Genomic DNA, 16,023 nt, shown 5'->3' with positions numbered 1-16,023 from the left:
AAACTGGAACAAACCGGACATGGCTGGAGGCTGCAAGCACACCAGGAGCCATTGAAGGATGGTCTTCACCACTCACGTTCACAGATTTCCATTTGACAACAGACTAACTATTGGGGAATTCACTACTCCCAGAAAAGCCACAAGAGAACCTGCAGACTGCACATTAAAAGCAGCAACACTGATGTCTGCATGCAGCTAATGACACTAAGCACTGAACCACCATGCCCTCCACTGTAAGTGCAATGGTACGTACCACCTTGGTGTATTTTAGCATTCCTTAAAATCCTTCCTTACTTCCTTTCTTTATTTGCATAGGGTGCAAGTCTAGGAACAAACCCTGGACATTGTGCCAGTCCATCACAGGACAAACACACACACACACACGCACACTAATTTAGAGTCGCCAGTGCACCCAACCTTCATGTCATTGGACCCACGCAGACACAGGGAGAACATTCCTTCATTTATTCGTTCGTTCATTTTACTGATGCAAAAGAAGTGGACCACCATTAGAAAAGCCCCCAGTGCACCTGGAGGACATGCAGGCTTCACACAGAAAGTGACACAGCTGAGCTAACACTAAGCGCTGAGCCACCAGGCTCTTGACTGTAAGTGCAGTTTTCTATGTTACTGCGATATCATTTATAATTCCTTAACTCCATTCCCTTCTTCTTTCCATCATTTGTTTGCTTATTCATTCTTTCATTTAGTCATTCATTCATTTTCTTGTTACCACTTGGCCCATTGCAAGGTCACTTTTTCCAGTACCATTGGCTGATTTGCACTCATCAGTTAACAAAGGAGCACATCTGTGACCAGGGGTCTACCCATGAAAAAGCCACCAGCGCGCCAGGAGGACGAGCAGACTGCACATCAAAAGTGACTTGGCTGAGCTAACACTAAGTGCTGAGCCACCAGGCTCTCGACTCTAAGTGTCATTCTCTATGTTACGATGATGTCATTTATAATTCAATCATTTTGTCCCTTCCTCCCTTCCATAATTTGTTAATTAATTCGTTCATTTTCTGATATTTCATCCACGTGGTGACTTTGAAGTAGGATAAGACCCAGCATTCCACTCCTGAACTTTTTTCCTTTATTTATTTAATTTTTTTTTTGGCCTCGTCACTCTTTTGCTCCTCTTCTTCATCTGTTCTTCCATCCTTTCTTGTTTTTGCCCTGCCACACAGTTCATGCGAGGGTCGTCAAACTTTTGTTAAAGTGCACTGTGACTGCGGTGGTCCAAAGGAGCCCAAGTGTCCCTCATTTCTGTGTGTCGGGGGCTCACTAGCAACGGGTCAGGAGTGATTCAGTCATATACTGTAGCGTCGTTTACGCTGGACTACGCCATGTTTGAATCTATTAGGGGGTACCCACCAGTTGGGGGCTCGCACTGTTTAATCCCATGGAGGGGTGAAATGAGAGGGCAAGGAAAAGCAGAACACGGTAACCTTGTAAGAAATCTGGAACGGCGCCTGATGACCTCCATTTGAACAAACAAAATAAAATAAAATGAGAAAATCAGCAGCCGGCTGATAAACACGCTGAGAAATGTGAGAAAAGTGGCAGCTGCGGATACGAGCAGGGGCGCCATGTCTGTGCCTCCGAGATCTGCTGGCCTGCCTCCTGGTGTCTGCATGTGGCGTCAGCTCTGCTGGTTTACAAGACGACACTTGCGTTTTTAATGACTTGCCACAAAAGTGGCTGAACCATTCAGAGCCACCATTGCAGACCTCCGCAACTATGCGATCCGGGAGCTCCGGCGAACAGACAAGTCGATTGCGCGTTTGTGTCACTTGCTTTACTCGACAGTCGTCATTATTCTAGTCACGCGAGGGACTTATTAAAGTAACTCGAATCTTAGCCACAGTGCAAGCGGGCGCGTCACTTGGTGTACTAACGGTCCTTTAGTCTTCTGCTTTATTATTCGTTTCACTTATATTATAACAACCATCATCTAATCAGAATGTAAAATACTACTACTACTACTACTACTACTACTACTACTAATAATAATAATAATAATAATAATAATAATAATAATATATCCTTTATTCAACAAACCAAACGTCCTACTTTCCGGAAGGCGCGGCCGTGTGCGCATGCGGCGAATTCATTCCGGCCCAGAAACCCCGTTTACTGACAGCCAATCAAAACCCGCCTCGCTGTCGTTCGGCGCGTCAGCTTTTACAGGTGAAGACAATAATCTACAGTATAAGACGGACCTTCCTAGACACGCTGAGACCCTTTGCACCAAGCACAATGGCGGATTTAGGTGTGGGCGACTTGGGCAGCCGTTGCAGCCGAAACCCATCCGTTTGAAGGATTAACGTTCAGACAGACGTGTGGACTGCCAGACACGCAGCACAGGTCGCCATCACAGGTGTCGCTATACCTTCAGCACTTAGAGGGGGTTAGGTTTAGGGTACCTTGGAGTTTGCACGCAGTTGGGGTCCGCCGACCCCCAGAGAATGGCCTATTGAAGATCATTCGACAAGTGGGCTCCACCGTATCAGCCTGGCGAATTCCTATTGGCAGGCTATTCCAGATTTTAGGTGCATAACAGCAAAAGGCCGCCCGCCTCACCACTTCTTTTAAGTTTTATTCCTGGAATTCTAAGGAGACACTCATTTGAGGATCTGAGGTTACGATTGGGAATATAAGATGTCAGACACTCCGATATATAAGATGGAGCAGATTATTTAAGGCTTTGTAAACCATAAGCAGAATTTTAAAGTCAATCCTGAATGACACAGGTAACCAGTGTAGTGACATTAAAACTGGAGAGATGTGTTCGGATTTTCTTTTCCTAGTTAGGATTCTAGCAGCTCCATTCTGCACTCGTTGCAAGTGATTTATGTCTTTTTTGGGTGGTCCTGAGAGGAGTGCGTTACAGTAATCTAGTCGACTGAAAACAAACGCGTGAACTAATTTCTCAGCATCTTTCAGTGATATAAGAGGTCTAACTTTACTTATGTTTCTTAAGTGAAAAAATGCTGTCCTAGTGATCTGATGAATATGTGATTTAAAATTCAGATTACAGTCAACAATCACCCCTAAGCTTTTTACCTCCATCTTGACTTTTAATCCTAATGTATCCAGTTTATTTCTGATAACCTCATTGTATCCATTATTGCTGATCACTAAGATTTCAGTTTTCTCTTTATTTAACTTGAGAAAGTTACTATTCATCCATTCTGAGATACAAGTCAGACATTGTGTTAGTGAATCGAGAGAGTCGAGGTCATCAGGTGCTATTGATAAGTACAGCTGTGTGTCATCAGCATAGCTGTGGTGGCTCACGTTGTGCCCTGAGATAATCTGACCTAACGGAAGCATGTAGATTGAGAAGAGCAGCGGACCAGGATAGAGCCTTGTGGAACACCATATTGGATATCATGTGTCTTTGAGATGTGATTACCACAACTCACAAAGAATTTTCTACCTGCCAGGTAGGATTCAAACCAATTTAAGACCCTGCCAGAGAGGCCCACCCATTGACTAAGGCGATTTCTAAGAATGTTGTGATCAATGGTGTCAAATCGCACTCAGATCTAAGAGGATGAGAACAGATAAATGGCCTCTGTCTGCATTCACCCGCAAGTCATTTACTACTTTAACGAGTGCAGTTTCTGTGCTCTGATTTGTTCTAAAACCCGACTGAAACTTATCAAGAATAGCAGGTTTATTGAGGTGGTCATTTAGCTGCATAATGGCTGCCTTCTCCAGAACTTTACTTAAGAAAGGCAGGTTAGAGATGGGTCTAAAATTTTCAAAAGCAGAAGGGTCGAGATTATTTTTTCTTAAGTAGGGGTAACACGCTCAGCTACTTTGACCACCTTGACTGGACCCTCAGAAGGAATCCTCAAACCTCCTTTGTTTTTCAATGTGAGCGAGTGGTAGCTTTGATCATATGACGCCGGTACAGCATCTGTTACCAAACTGGCACGGCGCACGTCACAGGACAGCTTTCTCCAAATCCCGTCTAAGGGCTACCTGACCTCCCACTGCTTCCTGAGGTGGGAAACCTTCAGAGTTTGAGAAATGTTAAGAGCTAACAACAATCTACACAGTTAGTGACTAAATACGTTTAGCCAAGACGTTGCTCACTTGAGCATATAAGTGCATAGCTTTGCTAGCTCAGCCTGGCGTAGCTGAAGTTAAGATTATAAAACGGGATTTTCTAATGGCCAAATATAACCAAAATAACTGTTCAGCCTTACCTATGAAATGTAATCCCTGTGATCTGGTTTGGAGCGTACAGCGCTTTGTACAATCCCAAGCAGCACATGCGTGAGACATCTTTATCCATTACTTTGCTCCACAGCAGTGCCACTCGCAATATGGCGGCGACGTTGACGTACGATTCTGCCGGTCTTCTGTGTCTATACGCATGGCAGCCATGATGCATGCACATATGCGTTCTGAGCGTGAAGTATAAACGAGCCCTAGGGGGCGCTGTCATGGTATCCATAATCCTTCCCTCAGTTGCTGTGTTGGGCTAAGCGCGTTAAAGAATAAATGAATGAATAAAAAAATAAAAGTGTGGAGTCTAACTCCTTTCAAGATCTTCAAGTTAAAAGACAAACACGTACTTACAAAGTATTGAAGACTTGAGGCTGGAATTGCTACCAAAGGGGCTTTTATAACTTCAGACTCCAGTTTTTTGGTTTTGAATAAAATTTGACAACCTTTTTTAGAAAGCAGGCTTCACTTTGTCATTATGGTTTATTGAGCATAGGGTGTGATGGGCAAAAATGTCAGACGTAGCCATCCATCTTAAGAATTTGGTAAGTGTCTGTGTATCTGTTCAGCTGCTGTGTCTCTGTCATTCCAGCAGATGGCGCGTCACAAAAATTAGCACTGCTTTTACACCTCCCAAATGGCATATAACAGAGGAATATGCATTGCTTTAGTCATTCCAACAGATGGTGCATCACAAACATCTGCAGAATCAAAACAAACTGCTCAAAAAATGAAAGGACCGCTTTGGAAACCCATCTGATCTCAATGCTGGCTCTCTCTGCTGCTATGGACTGATATGGTGATGTGTGAGGAATGAAAGGATGAAAATGAAAATGATAAACCAACAGAGGGACACCCCGAAAATTAAATGGGGAAAAAATGATGGGGCAGGCAGGCGAGTCCATTTGGCCGAAATGTCATTGCAGCAACTCCAAATCGTACTCAGTAGTTTGTATGCCCCCCCCCATGCCTGACAACATCCTAATGAGATGACAGATGGTGTCCATGGTGATCTCCTCCCAGATCTGGACCAGGGCATCACTGAGCTGCTGGACAGTCTGAGGCGTCAGATGGACTGACACATAATGTCCCACCCTGAGGTGTTCTATCAGATTGAGGTCAGGCGAGTCAGTATGGGGGGCAGTGAGCGTATGGGGGGCAGTCAATGGTATCAATTCCTTCATCCTCTCGCCACATGAGGCCGGGCATTGTGGTGCACCAGGAGAAACCAGCATAGGGTCTGACAATGGGTCTAAGGATTTCATCCCAATACCTAATGGCAGTCAAGGTGCCGTTGTCAGGCCTGCGCGTCCCTCCATGTATATGGCCCCCCACCAAACCGGTGAGCTGAACGATGTCACAGGCAGCATAACGTTCTCCATGGCTCCTCCAGACCCTTTCATGTCTGTCACGTGTGCTCAGGGTGAACCTGCTCTCATCTGGGAAAAGCACAGTGCATCTGCCAGTGGTGGACATGACAATTCTGGTATTCTATGGCAAATGCCAATCGAGCTCCATGGTGCCCACTAGAGAACGTCGGGCCTTCAGGCCACCTTCGTGAAGTCTGTTTCTGATTGTTTGGTCAGAGACATTCACACCAGTGGTCTGCCTGCCTGCTGGAGGTCATTTTGTAGGCTCTGCCAGTGCTCGCCCTCTTCCTCCTCGCCCAAAGGAGCAGATACTGGTGGGTCCTGCTGATGGGTTAAGGACCTTCTATGAGGGGCCCTGTCCAGCTCTCCTAGAGTAACTCCTGGAATCTCCTCCATGGCCTTGATACTGTGCTGGGAGACACAGCAGACCTTCTGGCAATGCCACGTATTGATGTGCCTGCCATCCTGGAGGAGTTGGACTACCTGTGCCAGCTTTGTAGGGTCCAGGTATGGCCTCATGCTACCAGTAGTGACACTGACTGTAGACAAATGCAAAAAGAGTGACAAAACAGATGAGGTGGGCTAAATGTCAGTGGCCTCCCTCCACCTGTGAAACCATTCATTCCTGTTCTGGGGGTCTTCTCATTGTGGCCCCTCTAGTGCACCAAAGCAGCTGAAATTGATGAACAAGCCCCTCTGCTACTTCACTGAGCAGATCAATAGCCCACAAGTGTCACTGACTTGATGCTATACTCTCATTACAAAGGGGTCCTTTCATTTTTTTGAGCAGTATATATTGTGGCAGACGGCCAGGGAACATGCCTGGCCGGGACGCCCCTTATGTACTTGGTCCAGAGGAACAGCCATGGTACCTCCCCCGGAACGCTTGGTGGCAGCCCCCCACGGTGACAATGATGCCTCCAGTACCCGCAGGGCTCCATGGGAGATGGAGTTCTCTACAGCCCTGCTGGGATCCGGGGTGGCTGCCAGGGGGCACTGCAGGGGTTCCTGAGCCTATCTGGGCACTTCTTCAGCCACACCCGGAAACAGGTGATCAAGCACCCGGGGCACTTCCTGGTGGACTATAAAAGGAACCAGCAGCCACCACTCTGGGAGCCAGAGTCAGGAGGAGGGAGACAAGGCTGCCAGGAGGAGTGGAGGAAAGGAGAAGAATAGATTTGTGCCTGGTCCTCCCTGCGTGGAGTCTGCATGTTCTCCCCATGTCGGCGTGGGTTTCCTCCCACAGTCCAAAGACATGCAGGTGTATTGGCGATTCTAAATTGTGCTTGGTGTGTATGCCCTGCGGTGGGCTGGCACCCTGCCCAGGGTTTGTTTCCTGCCTTGGCTGATATTGGCTGCAGCAGACCCCCCGTGACCCTGTAGTTAGGATATAGCGGGTTGGATGATGGATGGAATTGTTTCCAAAGCTTTACCTTTTGAGTGCAATGACAAGATAATGAATATGTCAGCTCTGCATATCTGTTTTAAATTAGGACAATTGTATCTAAATAGATGGAAACAGGTGGCAGAGTTTAATTAAGCAGATCCAACAAGTTATTTTTTTTCAGTGTCCATATATCGGGTACCATAGTGTTTCAGACTTACTGTAGTTACACAAATGTAAAAATGGGAAACGGGGGGAGGGTCTTGGGGGGGGTTGTTTGTTTGTGGCCCCCCGCTGCGTTCATCTGAGTTAAATATATGGCGACTTGGCGTGCCGCGCGCTGAGATGATCGTATTATCGCTCGTAGAGACCCCTTTTGGTGTTGCATTGGGTCCTAGTGTTTGTAAGTCAGGGTCTGTAACGGTTACAAAATGCCATAACCACGCACCGATCCCCCAACCTCCAATTTTGCCTATACCAGCGTCGCCTACCAAATTGTACGCGGTCTGCTCCCCCAAACTCGCACCCGAAATAAACCCACCCAAGGGACTGAAGTACGGGTGAAGTGAAGTGACCGGTAGGGTCCACCCAGTCCGCCGCGTTTTTATTGCCAACTATGCGATTCGATCTTCTTTTGCTGATGTTTAGCACCGCCCCCCTCCCTTGAGAAATGCGACCACCCTTTTAGCCTATACATTCAGCAGCTGAGAATTCGCTCACTTGGCTGTCTTATTTTCTTTATTAATAAAGATCCCCTCCTCAGCCCAACCCCTTATACAGGCCCCCCTTCCCTCCGCCCCCCGCCCAACCCCAACAGGTTCCGCACTCCACGCATCTGAGAGTTTAAGTGTGATGGCCACTCAGATTTTTCGCTGAGGGAGGAAACTTGTGTGGCATCTTGATTAATCCCCGCTGGTCAATATCGTATTGACTGGCCACAAGGGAGGAGCGCGTGGGCGAGCGAGCGAGAGGGAGAGCGACAGAGAGAGAGATAGTGCGCGTGCGCGCGCGCGCAAGATAGAGAGCGACAGCGAGAGAGAGAACGAGAGCGAGCAATGTGAATGAGCGGCCAGCAGAACTCCGCAGCTCCGCCGGCTCGTGCGCGCACGCGCGCCTGCCTCTTACCCGTGAAGCGTGTGTGCTGAAGTGAGCGTCCGAGCTTGTGGCGACCAGCGGAACACCGGGACACTTGGCGAACGAGGGACAGATGTCAAGATGATCGCCACTCACCAAAACGTCACCACCGACCTGGTAGGTCGCTCTTTTTTTTGTTCCCTACGGTGGGTTAGTCGTCAAAAACCCGGACCGTAGGTTGTTTAGGGGGATTCGTTCTCTCAGAATGTGCCCCTCGGTGCCGGGTCTGCAGTGCTTAACTGCGGAAGGACACTTCGCTCCAAGCTCACCCACAGGTTGGTGGGGAAATCATGTTCAGTCGGTGCCACATTATAATTGACAAGCTGTTTTTTTGAACGAGGGGTTGCTGGGTTAGGGGGGGTTTAAGCCTGACTGACTTGTGTCCCAATAGTGTTTGTGATACAGAAAATCCTGCTGTCTGAAATTAGTCCGTTTGTTTCTTCATTTATTTGTTTGAATTTGTTAAGCTGGCAATACCCATTTATCAGCCATCTCTCCCCAATATTACTCACCACGACCACCACTCTGACCTAAACGTAAGATGAGGTGGACTTTTTGAAAAGGGTGCAACCTCAGCTGTCTTTCCCAACTCCTCTACTCTGTCCTACCCTGCTGGCCATGAATTCTGGACACAGCACCTCCTGGCAAATCAGCTGGCATGACCGCACCCTGACCCGTTACTCTTGACAGATAATCGGCCCAACGCTTCATCTTTTTTGGTGGGCGTGCTGTCCATCCTCATTTTTGAACTCCCACCTCATCTCATGGTGAATTCAGTGCGTATTCAGACCCCTTCACTTTCTGCACACTTCATTGTCTTGTAGATTTCATTTTTAAAATGGATACATTTGCCATCTTTGCCCATCAACCTACACTCAATAACCCATCATGGCAAAGTGAAGACATGTTCCCAGAAAGGTTTGCAAATTTATTAAAAATCAGAAGCTGCAATCTTTCATTCCTAGACATATTGAGAGCCTTAATTCAGTGTTTTGTAGAAGCTCCTTTAGCAGCACTTCCAGCTTTGAGTTTTCTTGGGACGTCTCTATAAGCTTTGCACACCTGAATTCCTGGCAGATCTTCACAACCCCTGCTAGACTCAAAGGGAAACGTCTGCAAAGAGCCATCTTCAGGTATCTCCACACACGTCCTATAGGATTTAAGTCCAGCTTTGGCTGGACCACTCAAGGACACTCACAGATTTGTTCTGAAGCCACTCCATATGGTGACGTGTCACCCCAGTCTGAGGTGGCCTGCCATCAGGAGCAGATTCCCTTCAAGGATGTTTCTCTCTACTTAGCCACAATCTTCCTTCCCTCAGTTCTCACCAGTCACCCGGTCCCTGCACCCCCATGGCGTGATGCTGCTACCAACATACGTCACCATAGTGATGCTATTAGACAGGTGAGGAGCCATGCCACTCAACGTAGTGCCCAAGCTTCTGCCCAAGGAGTTCATTTTTTCGTCTCATCAGACCAGAGAATCTTGATCCCTGATCTCAGAGTGCCTTCCAGCCTGGCCAGTCCAACCATAAGCGCCCGAGTGATGAAGTGCTCTCCAGTATCGGCACAGGACTTCTGAAATTGTGTTTTAGCGCCCATTGGCTTCTTAGTCACCTCCCTGACCAAAGGCTCTTCTCACCCGGTTACTTGATTTGGATGGCCAACCCAAATGTCACAGTTCTTGTGGTCACTGCCAAAGCTTTAGAAATGGTTTGATCCCCCTCGACCTGCTCTCCACCTGACCACAGTTTGTTTGAGGAGGTCTACAGAGCGTTGGTTTGTGTCCTGAAGTGCAATGTGAATGGTGGGCCACGTGTGGTAGATGCGCGCCAGTCAGTTCAGTGTGCCACAGGTGGACTCCATTCAAGTTCTAGAAACATCTCAAGCAAACAGGAGGCACCTGAGCACAAGCTGGAGGGTCCAAACACATCTAGCCATTAAAAGGTTCTTGATTTTTAACACATTTGTCATTATGGCTTATTGAGAGTAAACGGAGGGGCATAAACAACAAATATATCCAACACCATCATAAAGTATGCAGAAAATGATGGGGGCTCAATACTTTGTGAGCCCACTGTAGGAAGTTCCATGCTTGCCGAGTTGGCCATCCAAACATCTGTTGAGATCTCTGCAGGTGTTGCAGGTGCAGGTGGACCTCCCCTTCACAGTGCTCTCTTATTTTTAAATTCTGGCCCTCCAATCCATTGTGATTGGTCAGTATCCTGGACGCTCAGATGGGCCAATGCCAGTGACACTGTGCCAGCTGGTGGAGCTCCAGGCAGACATGGTGGCTTCGTGCCTGAGGTGCTGGAGTAGGACCAAACCACAGAGTCACCCAGTGACTGCACTCTTATTGTAAAAATATGGAGATAAATCCACTGCACCAGTAAAGCACTTTGGGGAAAGCATTAAGAACGGAAAGGCGCTATTAAAGTAACAACAGTCCCCGATATGGACTCGCTGTGGGCTCTGAAGTTAGGCAGCTCAATTGGCACTGCATACAGAGCTGTAAAGGGTCTCGGAATGGTGCTCACTATTAAAAGGCGCTATATAGCATTAGACATTTACTTGGTTGCCCCCCACCACTCACTGGGTATGAAACCCCAAGTAATTTGTATCCCCTGCCTGTGCCCACATTGTAAGTATAGGGTGTGATGGGCGCCCATGGCCACTAACTGGCTGGGATGCCAACAGAGTGGAAGTACCAGGGGAGAGGGCATTGGTGAGGGCAGCCCTCCTGGGTAGCTGTGGCACCACGGATTCCCGGAGAGCATGTCGGGAGCTGGAGTTTGGTGAAGCCCTGTTGGGTTCTGTGGGGGCCACCAGGGGGAGCTGCAGTGCCCTATAGAGGACCTCCAGCGCACCTGGGAGTGATTCGAGGTAATACTGATGAGCCTCCTGGATCACTCCTGGGACCTGAATAAGAGGAGCCGCCTCACTCCATTGAGGGGCGAGAGTCGGGAGGAAGGAGACCAAGCCTATGGAGAATGTGGAGGAGTGGAGGCGGATGGACTGGCGGCAAGAAGGGACTGTATATTGGTGTGGTGTTGGTATTTTGTGCACAAAGCTGTAAATAAACACGGGCGTTGAGTTGATCCTGAGTCCTACCTGTTTGTGTCAGGGGTTGGGGTGGCAGTACACCCCCTAGTGGCTTACAAGGGAAAGAAAGGCAGCACATCCAAAGGCCCTGGAATGGGACTCATGACAAAAGGCGCTATATTGACTCAAAGTGACCCAACACGGACGCAATGTGTGACCCACGGGGGCTCGTTTCTTTTACTGCTTGCAATTTCCATAGGTGGTAATAATGTTCTTCTCTGGGGATGATGTTCAAGGTGAAAGGCGCTATATAGAGTTACAAGAATTCTGGTCCATTACTTACCACTCATTTGTTATATTAGTGTGAATGATTTCTTTCACCTAGGGTTCACACTGAATAGATAAGGAAATAATGAGAACATATGTGTTGAAGGTCTTGTGGAAGCACCTTGAGCATGGGAAAGGCGCTATATAAATAAATTGTATTATTATTAAAGGTGCTATAGAGAATGACATGAATACTAATTCAGCACTTGTTTATAACCCACCACTGGCTCAATGCGTTACTGCGATGGGACTTATTTCTGCATGCGATGGGCTCAGGTGGAAATAACAGTAACAGGCTGTATATGGAAAGTGTCTGCTGTGAAAGGCTCTATATAGATAGATAGATAGATAGATAGATAGGCACCATATAAAGGATAGATAGATAGACAGATAGATAGATAGGCACCATATAAAGGATAGATAGATAGATAGATAGATAGACAGATAGATAGATAGATAGATAGATAGATATGAAAGGCAGTATATAAAGGATAGATAGATAGACAGATAGATAGATAGAACCTTTATTGATCCCAAGGGGAAATTCCCATACTCCAGCAGCAGCTTACTGATAATAAACAATATTAAATATCAGAGTGATAACAATGCAGGTATAACAGACAATAACTTTGTATGATGTTAACGTTTACCCCCCCGTGTGGAATTGAAGAGTCACATAGTGTGGGGTCTCCTCAGTCTGCCAGTGGAGCAGGATGGTGACAGCAGTCTGTCTCTGAAGCTGCTCCTCTGTCTGGAGATGATCCTGTTCAGTGGATGCAGTGGATTCTCCATGATTGGCACGATTCTGCTCAGCGCCCGTCGCTCTGCCACGGATGTCAAACTGTCCAGCTCCGTGCCTACAATAGAGCCTGCCTTCCTCACCAGTTTGTCCAGGCGTGAGGCGTCCTTCATCTTTATGCTGCCTCCCAGCACACCACCGCGTAGAAGAGGGCGCTCACCACAACCGTCTGATAGAACATCTACAGCATCTTATTGCAGATGTTGAAGGACGCCAGCCTTCTAATGAAGTATAGTCGGCTCTGTCCTCTCTTGTACAGATCATCAGTATTGGCAGTCCAGTCCAATTTATCATCCAGCTGCACTCCCAGGTATTTATAGGTCTGTACCCTCTGCACAGTCACCTCTGATGATCACGGGGTCCATGAGGGGCCTGGGCCTCCTAAAATCCACCACCAGCTCCTTGGTTTTGCTGGTGTTCAGTTGTAGGTGGATTGAGTCGCACCATTTACCAAAGTCTTTGATTCGTTTCCTAGACTCCTCCTCCTGCCCACTCTTGATGCAGCCCACCATAGCAGTGTTGTCAGTGAACTTTTGCACGTGGCAGGACTCTGAGTTGTATTGGAAGTCTGATGTATGTTGTCTGAACAGGACCAGAGAAAGTCCAGTCCCCTGTGGTGCTGACCACAATGTCAGACCTGCCGTTCCTGAGACACACATACTGAGGTCTGTCTGTAAGATAGTCCACAATCCATGGCACCAGGTGTGAGTCTACTCCCATCTCTGTCAGCTTGTCCCTGAGGAGCGGAGGCTGGATGGTGTTGAAGGCGCTAGAGAAGTCCAGAAACATAATTCTTACAGCACCACTGCCTCTGTCCAAGTAGGAGAGGGATCGGTGTAGCATGTAGATGATGGCATCCTCCACTGCCACCTTCTCCTGGTATGCAAACTGCAGAGGGTCGAGGGCGTGACGGACCTGTGGCCTCAGGTGGTGAAGCAGCAGCCGCTCCATAGTCTTCATCACATGTGACGTCGTTCAGCTCACTAGGTTAACAGTAATATTAGTTCAGCACTCAAAGTTATTTATATGACCCTAAGTGATTCACTTCACCTGCCTGGGATCTCATTGCAGAAATACAGAAATCACGGCAACATATCTGCAAAGGCCTTGGAGTGGTAGTCAGGATGAAAGGCGCTATATAACATTCCAAGGTTACTGGTCCAATATTCACCACTCCTTTACAGTGTGATCTTGAGTGATTCACTTCAACTCAAAGGATTCATAGCATTCAAATAAGAAAATAATCATAGCATATTATTGTGAAGCATGTTGGCATAGTGGCTACTAGAAGAAAGGCGCTACATTGAATCCCAGGATTTTTGGTTCCTGACTCAGTGTTTTACTGAACGGGGGTCATTTCTGCAAGTGTTTGCAATATACATAAGTGAAAATAGTAATAGTAGCATACAATATCTCAAAAATGTGCAGTGGGAAGACGTCTACTCCAAAAGGCTCATTATAGAATTACACTGTGGACAATGGTCGGCAGTTTATCCCGGCAAATACCCCCAACCCGCCAGATGGAGCCCTCCCTGCAACGTGGAGATGCCCCGAATTCCAGCAGGGCATCGTGGACCTTGGAGTTTTTCTTCACAGCCCTGCTGGATACCGTGGGGGCCGCCCGAGGACGACTCGTATGTTCCGTATAGCCCGGAAGTACTTCACAGTCACAAGGACGGAAGAAATAAAGTACTTCCGGGCTGAAGAAAAAGAGGAGTTTTCACCTGACCCGGAAGTGCTGGGGAATCACATGGACTGGGGGATCAGAAGCACTTCCAGGTCGGGCACTATAAGAGGACTATGGGAAACCCCAGCGAGTTGAGCTGAGTTGGAGGGAAAGGTGACAACGCGTCTGGGAGTGGAGGATTGTGATTGTGATGGATTAGTGTATTGTGTTTATTATTAAGTATAGTGGAGGTGGAGGGGCTTAGTGCACTTATTTGTCCAAATAAAATAATTTATTGGACTTTTATCTGGTGTCTGGCGTCTGATCTGAGGGTTCAAGGGGACGACAGTGCCCCCTATCAGTCACAACTGATTCTGGCTCAACACTCACCAGTCATTTCTTAGATGACCCAGAGTGATTTATTTCAACTGGAAATAGTGGCAACATATGTGGAATGGGATTAGCGTGGAGGTCCGGGCGAAAGGTGCTATACAGAATTACAAGGGTGCAGCTCCAACACTCATCTCTCATGTACTGCATGGTCTCGAGTGACTCGCTTCACCTGTAAAGACCCCATTTGTAGCAATGAGGGAAACAACATGAGCGCATCTGTGGAGTTTCTCAGGATGTTTTCCTATCTGGAAAGGCACTATATAGAATGACAGGATTACTAGTTCAGGACCCTCCACTGACTCGGAAGTACAGGGTGAGGCAGAAAGGACAGACGTCTTTGAAATGGCTAGAACTCCCCACTAGGTGGAGTGACAGATGTGCGGTAGGTGGCGTTAGGTTCGCCAAGTTTTAGTTGATGCCATGGAGCCGAGGACGATAGAACGCCGTGTTTTTGCTGTCACACACGTGCGCATGGGAGGCAGCTAAAGGGCTTGAGTGAAGGCAGTTCGGAGGCATGGCGGGGTGTGGCAGAGTACACTGACTCTTTTTCTCCCTTGCCTGTAGACCATTCCCGGGGGATTCCACCTGGCTCTCCTGACATCACTTCCGGGACCGAGCCAATGGAAGTCGACCTCACCAGCTCCGGCCCCTCTGATGTCACGTCCGGCTATGAACCAATGGTGGAAGACCACGTGCCGGATCCATATGACCTCACTTCCTGTCTCCCCCTTTAAAAACCTGCCCCTTTTCCTTTGTTTCCTCAGTCTTGTAGTGATGGGAAGTTCGGATCATTTTACTGACTCGGATCTTTGAGTCTCGTTCAGCAAAATGAACGAATCATTTTTCAAGTCATTTCGTTCAATTCTCTTTCCGGCTCAGACTGCATAGGTTAAGCTTATGGGGCTGTCACGTGATGAATGAACGACTCAAACCCGAAGACTCGAGAGATGAACTAATCAATTCTGTTTCCGGCTCAGACTGAGTTGGTTAAGCGTATGGGGCTGTCACGTGATGAACGAACGACTCGAAAAACCCGAAGACTCGAGACAGGTGAATCAATTCCAATATAGAAACTATAGGAAGTTGCGCAAATGCGCATGCGCGACTGAACAAACCACTCCCACGAGATGACTCGTTCTTCCCGAGTCACACTAAAGATGAACAAATCGTTCAAGAACGACCCATCACTACAGTCTTGTTTTGGACTCCGTTGAATGCACTTCAGTGCTGATTATTTGTTAAAACGACTTTGCAGCCGGGATACCACATTATACGGGTGGCTGTCCCAAACCTTTATCTGTCCATGTCTCGTTCTTGTGACATTGCGTACGACTGTTTTGTCAAGAACAACCAATCTATTACCGCAGTTTAGCATTGCCATTTCAATATCCACAGAAATAAAGCTGTTCCCGCTCGCAGCGCTATCCTACGTTGGGTTAAAGCACTTGGTACACGAGGTACACTAATGAACAAAAGACCGCCAGGGGCTACACGAACGCACTACCTGAAAATGTGGAAAGCGTACGACTAGCCCTGCTGCGCAGTCCAAGTCGATCTGCTCGGAAGCATTCTTCTGAACTTGGCCACAGTAATCGTTCGGTAAGGCGTATTTCATTTCCATCCCTACAAATTGTCCGTTGTGCAACAGTTGAAGGCCGGGGATT

General features: G+C 47.6%; 1 protein-coding gene across 8 annotated transcripts in view; it reads left to right on the top strand.

Moving 5' to 3' along the window:
• The first annotated feature begins 8,048 nt into the window (after positions 1-8,048).
• Positions 8,049-16,023, top strand: part of LOC120524873 (inactive dipeptidyl peptidase 10) — a 107,008-nt gene continuing 99,033 nt past the window's right edge. For all 8 annotated transcript variants that reach the window (XM_039746689.1, XM_039746682.1, XM_039746687.1 and 5 more), the window contains exon 1: positions 8,049-8,250. In XM_039746689.1, the coding sequence (XP_039602623.1) occupies positions 8,215-8,250 (36 nt within the window). In that variant the 5' untranslated portion in view covers positions 8,049-8,214. The remainder of the gene's footprint in view (positions 8,251-16,023) is intronic.

This window comes from Polypterus senegalus, chromosome 3, assembly GCF_016835505.1.
Source record: "Polypterus senegalus isolate Bchr_013 chromosome 3, ASM1683550v1, whole genome shotgun sequence".
Lineage (NCBI taxonomy): Eukaryota > Metazoa > Chordata > Cladistia > Polypteriformes > Polypteridae > Polypterus > Polypterus senegalus.
This window is presented reverse-complemented; position numbering and strand designations above follow the sequence as displayed.